At 39.8% G+C, this 15598-nt stretch overlaps 1 protein-coding gene across 1 annotated transcript; it reads right to left on the bottom strand.

The window, feature by feature from the left end:
- Positions 1 to 1396: 1396 nt before the first annotated feature.
- LOC135103334 (nuclear pore complex protein Nup205-like) lies at positions 1397 to 15320 on the bottom strand. The gene is made up of 3 exons (XM_064009363.1): positions 15166 to 15320; positions 10481 to 10664; positions 1397 to 7954 (listed from the first exon to the last, which is right to left on the bottom strand). The coding sequence occupies exons 1-3, from the start codon at positions 15176 to 15178 to the stop codon at positions 2452 to 2454; spliced, it is 5700 nt and encodes a 1899-aa protein (XP_063865433.1). The 5' UTR covers positions 15179 to 15320; the 3' UTR covers positions 1397 to 2451.
- Positions 15321 to 15598: the final 278 nt, after the last annotated feature.

The raw sequence follows: 15598 nt of genomic DNA, 5'->3' as shown, positions 1-15598 counted from the left end.
CGATGTTTACTTCTTACAATTTACCATTAACTCGGTATGATACGATGTCTTGTGGAGTTGCATTCCTTATCTACCCAGTAATTGTTACTTATATCATTGCAAATTAACGTCCTTGAAGCGCAAAAAAATAAAAAAATAATAAAATAAAATACAATAAATAAATAAATAAAATAAATAAATAAGTAAAAATAAGTTAATTAAAAAAAATAAAAAAATAAAATAAGTAATAAAAATAATACATACACACACACACTATATATATATATATATATATATATATATATATATATATATATATATATATATATATATATATATATATATATATATATATATATATATATATTTCAAATTCTGTTAGTCTGGGCAATGAAAGTTAAAGAATAACAAAATAAATAAATAAATAAAATAAACAGATAAATCGTATTGCGCGGCATGGAACAACTTGTAAGAGAATGGCAAGGTGAATCACAACTCACAAGCATTTTTTTTTAAATCTCCTATGACTGGCCCCACAAGTGTAGATTTGCTATTTCCAAAATTAAAGAACTTAAAACCTAACCAAGGCACTTCGAGATTCCAATGAGCTAAGTCTTGCTTCTGTCATGTTATATTATACTTGAACACATATTGGGGATTCTGAAGTTACTTAATACTCTATGATGAATAGAATCAACCATTAGGAGCACGCCCATCTCTCTTCAGCACTGCAGCTAGCTGAGCAAAGGCCAGGTGTTGGAGTATGATTAAGGAAGCAGAGTCCCTAGCTTCCTTGTGCATGATACAAGGTGAAATAACCTGCTAGCAAACCAACACCAGTAGTGACAAACTGCATGTGGAGTCTTGATAAACATTTCTGACCTGAACAACCAGCTAAGTGAAGTACTGCATTATCATCTGACACGTCAATAAGACACAAGATAATAGAAGCTGCAAGGAGCCAGTAGGCCTATACATGGCAGTCTCTGTATACAACATATAAATTTATATCCACCTATCCCTATCTTTGAATTTAGGCACTTTTAATAGCTCCTTCTTGACTCGGTACTAACAACCTGATTACCAAGTGTTTCAATTGGCTATCACCCCAGTTGAAAACAAGTTTCTTCATTGTATCTCTTGTGCCTTTCAAATACCTTTCAGATCCTGAAAGTAAATTTAAAAGCCTTAGTCTCATGTTGGGAAGATTTTGCATGCCTTACATTCTTAGTTATTTCCTCTGTTCTGACCTTAACATACCTATATCCTTCCAGCAGTACAATTGCATACATTAACTGTGACCAAGTAGTATTACCTAATGTGTGAATCAATGACAAAATATTAAAAAAAATTCTAAAATATGAGTATTTAATCCTAACTAGTAACTATATTTAGTTTCTGTATAAAAAAAAACCCATTAATTTAACAGTTTAATTTGTACATATTATGTTTCATACTGCTGGCAATGGTCAGAGATCCCTGACAGGGAGTGCAACAGGAACAAGGCATCAAAGTTGTTAATAGTACTGCTCACAATGGTTGTACTTCTGATTAATACAATTATAGTACTGAAGCAAAAACACCTAAAGTAACTGAAGAAAGAAACACAAACATTGGGGCATGGCCAGGGTATGATCAAGGAGGGGCACTGCAAGCTGCAGTGAAGAAAGTACCAACTGTCATAGACTGGTAGAATAAAGCATGAATACAACTTTATAATGAGAAAGCACCACAGGAGACCACCAATGTCTGGCTCTCCAGTGACTCTGACAACACCCCATGCTTATCATTAGTGCACAATTCCTCTGTAAAATTGCTTTGAAGTCATTACAATTTTTTTTTTGCTTTATGATTGTAATCTCATTATTTTCATCAATAAAAATATAAAATACAAGTTTTTCACATGGTCTTAATTCATATATAGAAAAAGAAAATAACATACACACATTTTATATATATATATATATATATATATATATATATATATATATATATATATATATATATATATATATATATATATATATATATATATAAGCAAAATGAGGAAGATATACTTTAAAAGTAATAAATGAACATCAGACAGACATAGATCAAGACCAACACAAACAGTTTCCTCATTTTATAATCCACTTTCCACACACTACACTAGAAAGTCCAACACTTAATGACAGATGGCAGTGATACATTACATTCACATCAACTGAAGAGCTGAATCATATTCCTTAACTCTTAAACACCTTGAAGTACACAATCTAAGATATGCACAAACAAATATCCAAGCATTACATTAAACTGGAGACATTAATGTCTTTCAAGAAAGATACAATAATTTACTTGACACAAAGATTAAAATAAAGCACAAATATTTGTTGATAATTCACAAGGCGTTTACTGATGGTTTATCAATCACCGCTGTACCTAATGATTTAATTTTTATGTAAAGTGCATCCATATTCTATTCACTATAAACTATGAAACTAATATTCTTCTGATTCTGGTCACTGCTGCAGCCAGGAAGGCAACATGTCCTTTTTGTGCAGAATATTCTTCATGTACCTTTTGTAGGCGAGGCAGCACCTCTTGTAGTGCTGAAGAAGCTTGCTTGCGTAGGTTTTCAACTTCTGTTTGGGTAAGTGTGCGAGCAACACCCACCTTATGGCCAGTGGGGTCCTCCTGTGCTGAACCTGGGACTATGGGTGCATGACAAATGAAATATTCCAAGTGTTTCCACAGGAGGAAAGCAGCAGATTCAGCTGCATGCACTGCCAGTTGCTCCTGCTGCCGGTGCATCGCCACAACCTGACTGAGGTGCTCTTCTGCTAACCTCCGAACTGCTGCTGGAGAGGCAGCATCAGCAAAGATGCTGCTCACATACTGCCGCAGGTGCTCAACTGGCTGGTTACCCTCCAGTGCTTGTAAGTGTGCAGTGGCAGTCTCACATGCATTTCTGGCTACAAAGAAATGTTGGCTCACTTGACTGGCACATTCTACTAAAACTGCCAATGAGAGAGGCCTTCCTACCACTCCTGTTGGTGTCCCATTATCCATGGATGCTCTAAACATTAGTGTGACATCTTGGGCAGAAGCCTTGCCATGAATAAGCTGAGACGTAGCATAATTTAATACTGAAGCTAGTGTAGTTAGAATGGCAGTACGTGCCATTTCCCTCACATTAACACCCTCTTCATTTTCAGGCAAAGATTCTAATGCATTTGCCAAGCAGCTCTGTGGAAGGACATGTGGCAACAATGCCAAAAGCAGCTTCTGAAGTCTTGTTCCCTGTGCTCCTGATTCTAACATTGATGGATCTCTGGTAGCAAGGTGTCCAGGAGTTGCAGCACCAGCAACAGCAGCTGACAACAAAGCTACTTCCTCCAAGGCCTGCACAGAGGGAACATTTGGCACTATGAGTCCTGAAGCAAGTGATTCACTGTGTGCAGCAAGGAACCGTAACAAGTGAGCAGTGGCTGAATAGTTGTCACTTCCCAAAGAGGTGAGGACAGCTAAATACACTCTCAAGGCTGCCATCAACACAGTCTGATATCGCTGGACAATGCTTGGTAGAAAATCTTCACCACCTGTGGACTGCATGTATCGAATTGGACGGTAGCTTAAAGCCTCCATCTCTGACAGCCGGGTGGTCAGCCCTGACTGAAGCAACTGCTGAGCACCAGTTGGAGAGAGAGCCAGGCGAGCCAGGAGGGACATCCGAGCTTCATATACATACAGTGGTCGCATGTCAACATCATCTGCAGTAAGAAGAGTCAGCAGCTTCTGGTCATCAGAACTCAGGGCATCTAGCAGCCGATGCAAGTGTCCATAATCAGTCAGGTGAGACAATAACAAGGAATCGTTGGTAAGTCGTGTGGCTCGCTGTTCCAAGGCAGCAAGACTGCTCAGACACGTCAAAGCCAGTACCTGACAAACATGATGACCCACTCCTGCTTCTATTGCTAGGATGTCTACCAGATGTGGCAGTTCTTCTCGCACAACATCATAATTTTCTCTGTGAAATTGTTCCTCCTGAGTTTCACTTGGAACTAGTAAGAGAGACTGGAAGGTGTCTGAAGTTTCTCCAAGTTTATCCAGAGGATCTGCTCGAATCTGCAAGTAGTTGAGTAAAGCAGCATATGTAGATGCCCGAACTCCTTGATTGCACTGCTTGAATCTTGTAACACATTCCACAAGTCCACGCAACACTAATTGTAGTGATGATGGAAATTCTGATTGAGCTGAAGAGTTCCCACTGTCCAGCATAGACACATACTGTGGGTGGTGATGCGTTGGCCTGGCGTGAAGAGTTCTCAGAGTTGTCACCAACATAAGTAATGTTGACACCAACTGAGTTGTGAGGGAAGGGAGAGCACTATCATCCAACAAGCGACGGGTTAGATCGTGGGTAAGTGTATGGAGGAAAGTGTGGTGGGTTGCTGTCTCTATTAGATCAGGAGGGGTTACAGCTACAACCACTTCAACAACTTGTCTCCAACCCTCCAAAAAGTGTCTATGAGCAAACAGAAGAACCCTTGTTTGGTTTAGACATAAAGCATGATTCATCACAGCTTCTAGTTCTTCTTGCAGTGGATCATGCTGGCTTAGCGAGGCTCCAGAACTTCCTTCCTGTATGAGTGCTCTTAACTTTTGATGGAGCATTTTCAGGTCAACTACAGGGCCTTCAGGGGAGGAGGTTTCACAACTGTTGATAAGTTCTGATGCTCGTGGTACATACTCACATTGCAAGGGAGGTGGGGAATCTATACTGAGATCAACTGCATCCAGTAATGTTAGCAGAGGACCACGTCCACCACTGATGCCCCCAACCCAACCCTGAGAGACATCCAGAGGCTCTTGTTGGGATAATTCTGCTCCAGCAACCAGCAAGTGAATAAGCCTTGCTAGCTGAGACCGCTGCTGGTGTGTTGCATGGTATCTCAGCTCCAAAGCCACACAACGCAGAATCCAGCCTTGTGACAGGAGACGAAGTTTTGAATCATTGTGAGGTGGTCCCATATTGGCAACTGTTCGGTAGAGAAGGTCTCGAGAAGATCGCAGGTATCTGAGGGTGGCAGCTGATGTTGTACTGTCACTACAGAGTTCATAGATAAGTTTATAAGCAACTTCAGACAGACTTGGTGGACAAGAAGGCAGAGCTGCCAAGACAGCATGAAGAGCTGTACGAGGATAACCACGAGCACCGGCATCTAACAAGTCTGACCTCAAGGTGGTCATATCATCTGCTATGTAGCCTAGTAGGAAGTGAGCAACATTTGGCATTGGCAGCTTAAGAAATTTAAGAAGAAGCTTTAATGCTGCATCTGCAGCGTCTAAATGTTCTGGAAAGTTCAGAGCTGCATGGTCTATCACTTCTACAAAGCTGTGTCTGACAGTGGTTGCTGTTGATGTATTAGCAGTGATCAAAGACAGGAGATGTGACTGAGAGCTGGGACTTGCAGCAGAGTTGGCTAAGAGGTGGCATGCTAGCGCAGCATGTTTGGGTAATTCCTGGTGATGGCTCATTAGACGCACCACATTCAAAAGATGATCACTGACTCCTGACTGCACATTACTTCCCATAAGCAAGCGTTCCACACACAGCACCACCTCAGGTTTGGTTGATGGTCCAAGTACTAAATGTTGTTGTTCTTGAGCAGAAAGTAACAGCTGCAGCACCAGTAATAGGCTGGCATGAAGATCCTTTTGTCCAGGTATTTCTTTGTAGAGTTCCAACAGCTGCACTCCATCATGTAAAACAGATAATACTTGTCTCTGCAGCTGTGATTCCTGGACCATCTCTAAAAGAATGGTGTATCCTGGAGGCTGGCCAGCTCTCTGGTCCAGAGCACTGGGGATGGGGTGCAGATGTTCTGTCAGCAGCTGATGCAGAAGTTCTAGACAGCCCTGTGCTACAGCCCAACGTTCACTGGCATCGCGGTAGGTACGAGAACTGTGCCGCAAAAATATCTGGTCTCTTATCATGTCTAAATATGGACGAAAACCAGGCTGCCGTGTTGCTGCACCAAGCATGGGTGGGATTCCTGCTTGCACAAGACAGCTCAACAGCTTGAGAACTGCCCGTGTCAAGGGGAATTCTTCTCTGCTGGACTCCACTTCTTCAATGTCAACAAGCAATCCCCGAGGCTGATACCCTGCAACACCCTCATGCAGTGGGATCAGTTTGGCTCCTTCAATTAATTCCCAGACACGCTGAGCCAGTGTGGGAGTGCAGCTGAATGCAGCAAGAGCATTTATCAACTCAACTTTTAGAACCAAGGGCACTGCACACATTAACAGGCCAACACTAACATGGAGCGTGGCCCAAGCAGCATTGTCACAAAGGGCCACTCTGGACAGTTCATCTTGTTCAGCCACCCTGGTGAGCAACTGCAGCACTGCCAGGAGTCCCTGCACCTCTTGGGGAGTGATGCCTCGTGGAGCTCCACGCACCCGGTACATGGTGTCCATGGCTCCTGGCTCCTCTGTTCTCAGATTGCTGTAGTATTGATTCAAGGCAGTCATGAAGTGGTCCCATGCTAAATTGCTCCCCTGAGAGAGAGGCTGGCTGTTGATCAGAAGAAAGTTGTACACATACTGGGCAGATCGAGGTGTTGTTGCAAGGCTCGTAAGCAAATTCACGTAAGGCACAAACAGCGAGGGAGGCAAGAAATCTCCAGGAAGTCTGACAAACTTGAACAGGGCCATCTGACGAGACCCTTGCCCCCGATATGGCTGTGAGGTCGTGGGCAGGATCTCACTAGGACACCAATAGTCTTCCACCAGCTCACCACACTGGCCATCCTGGTACAGAGCAGCCAAACATGTCAAGAGCTCCTCAAATGGCTGGTCCAGATTAGTGGGAGGTTCCAAACTCTCTCTTAGATTTGCTGTGATTAGCCTTGAATTTTCATCAGCTCTGTTTTTCATTGCCTTGACTCGCTCAGGTGCATTGACAATAAAGTCTGACAGTATTCCATGGAGGCGTTGGCAGTAAAATGTATCTAGTGGAGTATTCTTCTTTGAAAGTATTGAGTTTTGAATAAATGAAAATACTTTGCCTTTCAGTGCCTCATTCAAAATGATATCATCATCCTCCTCTAAAATGGCATCTACGTCAGTGAAGTGTGTGGGCACAGCATGTCTTAAATTAGCAAGACTCACAGTCCAAGCCAACTGCACAATGGCTTTCAGTCCTGGTGTTTCCCAGGCTTGTTCAGACTTGATATCTCTATGAATTTCTTGCACAAACTTTTTATCATTTGTAATGGGAAACTGAGAAAGAGCTTCAGTCATATCCTCTAATGCCAGCAAGTGACCTGCCTCCAAACTGTACAGGAGAGCCATGAGAAGAGCCAGGTTCACTGGGTCTAAGGAGCCATCACTGGTTTCAGTGAGCTTGACCTTAGATAAGTGAGCCAGAAGCCGTCGACACTCATCTCTCTTGAGGGGGGTTTGTGCAGCCCAGCAAAACAGTGCATCGGCAAGCAAGCTGCGCACTGCTTGAAATTTATCCAATACCAGTTTTCTATGTTTAGCATCTCCTAGTGCACAGTTCTGTTGAAGAAGTTCTATTTCCTTAGTGATGTCCATTGCTGTGATGAGCTCAAGAATTCTATCAACTAAATTAATGGTCAAAACAGGCTCCAAATATCTTGAGATGCTTTGTGAGAGTTCCTCGTTATCAGGCAACAACACCCAGGAGATGCCTTGACGAGCCTGGATCAAGGTCTTAAGGGAGTTGGCCAGGTGGACTCTGCTGTCATAATAGAAGAGAACAGCAATCAGTCCTCTGGCAACACCTGGGTAGAGTGTAGACTCTTCCTCTGCAGACCGAAGCAGTGACATGGCTGACATCTCACTCATGTTGAACATATCAGCTATGATGATGGCTTCATTGACAAAGGATTCTGACAGCTTGACTGGTGCAGAGTGGCCTGGGAGTGTGACTGGTTCTGACTTGGCATGTAGCAATGTGCACCTGAAATAATAATAATAATAATAATAATAATAATAATAATAATAATAATAATAATAATAATAATAAAAAAAAAAAAAAAAAAAAAAAAAATAACACATATATATATATATATATATATATATATATATATATATATATATATATATATATATATATATATATATATATATATATATATATATATATTTTTTTTTTTTTTTTTATGTAGGAAGGACACTGGCCAAGGGCAACAAAAATCCAATAAAAAAAAAATGCCCACTGAAATGCCAGTCCCACAAAAGGGTCAAAGCAGTGGTCAAAAATTGATGAATAAGTGTCTTGAAACCTCCCTCTTGAAGGAATTCAAGTCATAGGAAGGTGGAAATACAGAAGCAGGCATGATGATTTTAAAATTTTTGAGTGAAGGGTGTGTGTGTGTTATTAGGTGCTTGTAGTTTTGTGTGGAGGAAGAGAGTTGTCTTTAGAGGGCAGGCTGTGACTGCCCCCTTGTGTTGTGAGACACAAAAGGAAACGTTCAGTGAGGTCACAGCTGGGTTTAATGATAAGTTCACAGCACCCCCTGAACAGTGCTTTAGACATCACTGGGAGTAATTATCGTTTCGGCAGGTGTCTACTGCCACCTTCTCTGTATATATATATATATATATATATATATATATATATATATATATATATATATATATATATATATATATCACACACACATATATTGATTGGAAAAGACCTGAGGAAGAAAGAAGGAAAATGAATGATATGTTGAATGAGGTGGAGAAAAAAAAAAAAAAAAAAAAAAAAAAAAAAAAAAAAAAAAAAGATGAACTGAAGAAGAGAAAAAGCAATTCTATTGGAAAGTAACAGACATTAAACTAAAGAAATGCTGCATAGGAAACAGGGGGAAGAGTTAAAGGGGGCTAAAGCTGGTATATAATAATATCAACAGGATATTATCAGCATAAGAAAAGGAAAATGATTTCTTAAGATAAAATAAGCCTGACATTATGGGAATAATGGAAACTAAATTAAATGACAAAAATTACTATAGCTAATATTGGGGAAGAAAAGAACATGTGGATGAAAAATGCTTTCCTTAATCTGCTTTAGAGAGGCTCCAGTGAAATATATTTTCACCACCATCCCTCCACCTCTTTCAGAAAAAAAATATATATACAGGGTGTAACACAAGTTTCTGTGGATATTGCTAGAGGTAAAAGTACAGGTTATTCTAAGTTGAAAATGTTCTATGCACATATGCATTTTGAGGTGTTGTTTAGCAGTGGTATGAAATTCAACTGTGTCCTGACAACAGACACAGTGGAGTGGCTGGGCCAAGCAGGTAACCATGGCAGAAAAACACCCTTTCCACACACTTCACATTATGCAATACAATCTGATGTGACTAACAATCAGCTGATTTGCTGCTAGCCTCATGCCTTCCCACTCCCTTCCCAGGCAGTGCATGCAGCCTATTCTTTTATTTGTAATTTCTTACATCCATACTATCATTGTGTAATGTTTATTGGTAATCAGCAATGGTCCACTGTAGTCACTCATCTTGTCATGAGATAATGTAAAGCTCCAAAACTTGCAGAAATCATGACTGAATTATCGACAATTTCAAATTCGCACCATGGATACCCAACTGGCCTGGCTGTTGTATCTCTTGTCAGGTTACACTTGAATTTCATGCTACAGCTAAACAACACATCAAAATGCATATATACATGGAACATTTTCCACTACAAATAACCTTTACTTTCACCTCTGGCAATATCCACAGAAATTTGTGTTACACCCTGTATATATTTCACCAATTAACTCACAAGATGAAAAAACTTGGTCTACATAATTACCATCAGATTAAGCTGTCATTCCACAACTGCAATTTTCAAAACTGAATGCAGTAAAAGCTGAGAATTGAACCGTAAGTACAAGTCAGAGAGTAAAATTTTGATTTATGCTCCTTTTCACAGATAACTGATATTTACAGCAATTATGAAGACAAGTATAAAATGAAAAGAATTATGTGTAAAAACTACTCCTGAATATGATGGTCTATTCAGATTTTACACAAAAAGTGATACAGAGGAAAAGAAAAGGAAAGATCTCTATGAATATGTTGCATCTTGACTGCTTGGACACAATAGCACACCAGCCCTGCCTCCTGCATCCTGGCAGTCAAGACTCAGAAGCTAGAGATGCATAATTTGGACTTTGGCTAATCCAACCCAGGTATCTCCCCTGTTGATCTGAATAAGAGAGGGTTTACCGTATCTATAAACACATTTAACTAATGTTATTGGGTAATTCCTCTTAAGTTTTGAGTTGTACTTATAATTTCTGCCCCCAGATCTTGCCATAATCTAATCATCATGGTATGGGATACAAATCCCTGAAAAAGGGAAATACCTAGATTTCATATGCTGAAAAGTACAACTCCTTACAGTGAAGCCTTGAGAAATATATTATATATAGAGTAAATCTAAAAATCTCAAGCACTATCCCAGCCACTGTACAAAAAAAAAACACCTTTCATTGGCACTCTTGGGAGGGTTGCGCAGGAGGGAGATGAAGGTGTTGCGGTGCCTCTGCAGGACCAGCTCCAAGTCATGGCTGGCCTCCAGAGCCTCTGGTGTGCCGCCACTGGTCTCCACCACTGCTCGCTGCACCGCCTGGGCCAGTGACACCATGGAGGCCCACATTCCTTTGCCGGCTGTGAAGATGAAAGGGGCTACTGTCATGGATACAAACACATTAACCAATTTCAAGTTTGATACTATATAAGCATTAATATTATCGGTAGCCCAAGAAATGCTACAATGATTGTAAACTATGAGTTCAAGGAAGTGCTCCTAAGTATGATATTGTCTTGGTGATGCCCTGCAAGATGAAGAGATTAGCCTTACAAGAGTATTAGGTGCAAATAAAGTTGTGTGAAGGAAGAGAGCTGCCTTTAGAGGGTAGGCTGTGACTGCCCCCTTTGTGTCATGAGACACAGGGAAACGTTCAGCTGATCCATTATGATCCATTATGAAACCTGATCTATTATGAAACCAGTCCAGTGCTTGAGACCTCACTGGGAATTATTATAATTTCAGCAGTATCTACCACCTCTTCCTCTGGTTAGGTTGATTAGGTTTGGTAGAAAGTGACAGCTGGTTGGCAGCTATGGGCGAGCAGAAGCCGGTCCTCTCGAGGGGAACACTGCGAGAGAGTGTTACCACTGTGTTACTTATTTGTGAGAATGACTATTTTTCTCTGCTAGATTTCAGTCTATTTTGTAATAATCTGCCATTTGTTTTTATTGCAAATCATTAGTTTCTGAAGAGATGCGGGTCAGGGGGTGTAAAAAATAAAAGCTAATGATTTGCAGGAAAAAAAAAAGCAAATTAATTAAAAAAGGCAGAAAACTACCAGATAAAATAGTTTCATCCAAAATAGAGACACTGGTGAAAGAGTGATATTTTATATAGTTGGCTGTGCTCTAGTGTCCCCATTTTGAACTATTTATGGCAGTGGTACTAAACTGGCGGACAGCGGTCCAAATCCGGACCGCTGATAGCTGTTGTGCGGACCCTGGTACACACACACACACACACACACACACACACACACACACACACACACACACACACACACACACACACACACACACACACACACACACACACTCTCTCTCTCTCTTGGTTTTGGGAAACACATCCACGACGAAAATAGGACACTTGTTTTGCAACTATTAAGCATTGCAACTTAATGAAGTAGTTCACGACAATTTCTAAAACTTCAGTTATAACTGAAACATCGATATTCACACCGTTTTCTATGACTCAACAGATAATAGAAAATCGTACTAGAGGTCCAATACCTGTTTGTTTACGGCAGACGACGCTGGCTGTAAGCAGCATCCTGTGCAGTGTGCACTTCATTCAAACACGGTGAGTTTGAACATAGTATTGAACGTATATTTGCAGAACGGTGTTATGTATGTAAGCTCATCAGTATTCAAAGTAATTTGATAAAATTAACTGCTAAAATGGTATGATATCATCATGGGGGTTTGCGTGCTACAGTGGTGATGATTGTGGCATGAGAAAAGACGCGGAAACACAGGTGTTGTTAACATCTCCTATTTGTTTCCATTTTCAGGAGGATTTGCTTGGTAAAGAGAAGTTCGAGCAGCCCGAGCAAACGGTAGTTATGTGTGTTTGTGAGAGGAAAATGGCTTGCTCCAAGAAAAGAAAAGTTGACAGTGAAAATCGTTCCTTTAAAGACGAATGGACAGATAACTATGCCTTCATTCTCCCTGCAAAAAGTTCAAAACCAGTCTGCTTGATATGCAGTGAATCTATTGCTGTTGTGAAAAGTGGCAATGTGAAATGCCACTATGAAACGAAACACAGTAACTTTGAAAAGAATTATCCCCAGAACACTGAGACACGCACAAGAAAAGTAAATCAGCTCAAATTACAGTACGAGAGGTCTACTAATGTTCTTACTAATTCCATGACTCTCCAAGAAAGAGCAGTTGAATGTTCACTGAAAGTAGCATGAATTTTAGGAAGACACAAAAAAACATTTTCTGATACAGAGACGGTCAAAGAATGTATGTTGGAGGTTACTGAAACACTGTTTGAGGTAAACAAAACGATGACATTAAAGATAAAATTAAGCAAATCCTACTGTCAGATTCCACAGCAATGAGAAGGACTGCAATATTAGCTGAAGATTTGACGTCACAACTTGATAATACAATGCAAAATGCATCATGCATTTCTCTGGCTATAGATGAGTCAACAGATGCAACTGACAGTGCCCAACTTCTTGTCTTTGTCAGATTTTATGATATTGCACAGAAGGGATTCTGTGAGGATCTGCTTGGTGTGGCAAGCCTGGAAGCCCAAACACGTGGAGAAGATATCTATGAGGCTATGAAAATGATACTAACATCTGAAGTCCGTAGTTTCAAGCACTACAGATGGCGCTCCATCAATGATTGGAAGAGAAAGGGGACTAGTTAGACAGCTAAAAGAGGATCATCCTGACTTAATATCATACCACTGCATAATTCACCAGTCCATCCTCTGTGCTAGTTTTGGAGGGGACTATGGATCATGGAAAAGATTATGAAGTTAGCCAACTTCTTGAGACTTCTTCTCCTGCACAACAATGTACGGTGGCTTAGCAAGGGCAAGGTTTTGGGAAGATTTTGGAGTATCAGAAAAGAAGTACAAGAATTCCTTAGAAGCCAACAAAGTGCCGCCAAAGCAAACAAGTTTTTAGACTTTTTGGAAGATGAAAAGGAGATGGAAAAGACAGCATTCTTAACAGACATCACTTTTCATCTCAATGCTCTCAATGTCAAACTACAAGGAAAAAACAACACAGTGTGTGATCTTATTTCATCTGTTCAAGCTTTCCAGAAGAAGCTGGAACTTTTCAAAAATGACTTGCAGGGAGAACTTCATCACTTTCCCAGACTTTTGGAGCATACCAAGGGAAAGAAAGGTCATAATTATACTGAATTTATTGATAAGCTGATTGGCAACTTCAAAGATCGTTTTGGTGATTTTTCACTAGGAAGTCTGCTGTTGCTTTTTATTCAGAACCCCTTCAAATGTAACCTTGTTTTCACACGAAACAAAACAGGCATTCAAATGGGTAAATGCTGCATCAGTTCAAATGGAACTAATTGATCTACATGAAAATATGATCCTAAAAGAGGAGAGTGCTCAGTATGATCCTGTCACATTCTGGACACAGAAGGTATCACACGATTCTTTTCCTAGTCTGCATAAAGTTGCAGTGCATGTTCTGACAATGTTTGGATCTACTTACAGTTGTGAATCTGCTTTTTCTACAATGAATTTAGTGAAAACCAAATACCGGTCTAGAATGACCAATGAACACCTTCACCAATGTCTGAGATTGGCTGTCACATCCTTTGTTTCAAAGTTCAAGGACATTGCAAAGAACAAGAAATGTAACTTTTCACATTAATGAGCATTTGCAAAATTCAATCATTCCGTGACAAATGTACCTGAGTAATGTTCATAAACTTTACGTTTTCAGTTAGTGCAGTACCGGCATTATAATGAGTTTAAAAGATATTTTCTTTGGATTTCTCTTTGGCAATTAGAAAGGATTTCTTTGCAAACATAGTAATAGTACTATTATCATTATTGTAGAATTGATTTTTTCTGAAGTTGGAATTATGAATAACTTTGAAGTTTAAAGTTGTGTACTTGTAATTTGAAATAAAATGTTTTGCATTCTTATGTGTATCAGATTTATATCCCTATTTTATAAATCATCATTCGGACCTTTGACATATAGAAAATTGTGTTCTTGGACCTTCACTAAAAGAAGTTGAGTATCCCTGATTTATGGGATAATATTGAAATAACATTATAATTTTCATCCATGGGGTAGGGTTTGGTTAATTCAGTTCATTAATTTCACGGCTGATCTCTTTACTGCATACACCACAATTTGAAAAAATAAATAAATTAATTAATTAATTAAAAAATAAATTATATATATATATATATATATATATATATATATATATATATATATATATATATATATATATATATATATATATATATATATATAATTAAATACACAGATAAATAGTCACTTTCAAAATTAGTAGGCAATAGCTAATCCCCTACTTATGTTCTACTTTGGGCATTCATAATACTTTATAGGTGTATCATTATCGTGCTGTGTTGTCATGACGGCTGGCCCTGATGGGGCAACCCAGCCAGGCATGAACCAGACCTGTCCACCTCACCATGGGCATTGTCTTTCAAAACTATGGACACAAAAACACGAATAATACACACGGATGAGCGAAACTGATTATTCTGTGTGAAGGTTACGCTCTGCTTGATATTCTTACGACTGTTGCCGATTCAAACTGGGCTCCGACCATTACTATACCGGTAACTACTACTAATCTTTCCACACACCTTACACAACACCAGGAAAACATCTAACAATTGCTCCTAACAGACAGCAGCTATACTAGTACTCCAGTGAAGCATTTTCTACCAAAACAAAACATTACCCGGTATGATGCAAACTACTACTCACCCGCCACTCGGGTTTAAACACAGCACCACACAGTCCTCGCCTCCATCACACACATATACAGACGCACCACCATCACCATTGCTTCCCTCAGCTATATGTATGCATTTTTAACTTACCTGCAGCGTTCATGGTTCAGGAGCAGCACATGACATGAACTAGGTGGCGGGAACAGCAGCGTGCAGGCCAAGTATAAACAAACAGGTGAGGTCTGAAGAGCGCCGCGCAGCCACCACCACCGCCACAGTTCAGTTGGTAGAAAGTACGTATAACCTTTGCATCGGCACTCCCTCTATATAGATCCTTTTCGCCTGTTTTTCAGTTTTTTATACTCTTCCGCTGTTTCTCTCTTTTCTTCCACTTTTCAAACACTATTGTCTTAATTTCCTCCACAAGCTTTCATTACATAGCGCTGTCTTCATCATCACCACCACCACTGGCAAATCCTCACCAACGGAACATCTTTTCAGCTTAAATGTATTAGGAAATAGAGGAAAAGTCATAGTTATAAAGAACACGAAAGAAAAAGTGCTTAAGAGAGAGAGAGAGAGA

The sequence above is a fragment of the Scylla paramamosain genome, chromosome 9 (assembly GCF_035594125.1).
Source record: "Scylla paramamosain isolate STU-SP2022 chromosome 9, ASM3559412v1, whole genome shotgun sequence".
In the NCBI taxonomy this organism is placed as follows: domain Eukaryota; kingdom Metazoa; phylum Arthropoda; class Malacostraca; order Decapoda; family Portunidae; genus Scylla; species Scylla paramamosain.
This window is presented reverse-complemented; position numbering and strand designations above follow the sequence as displayed.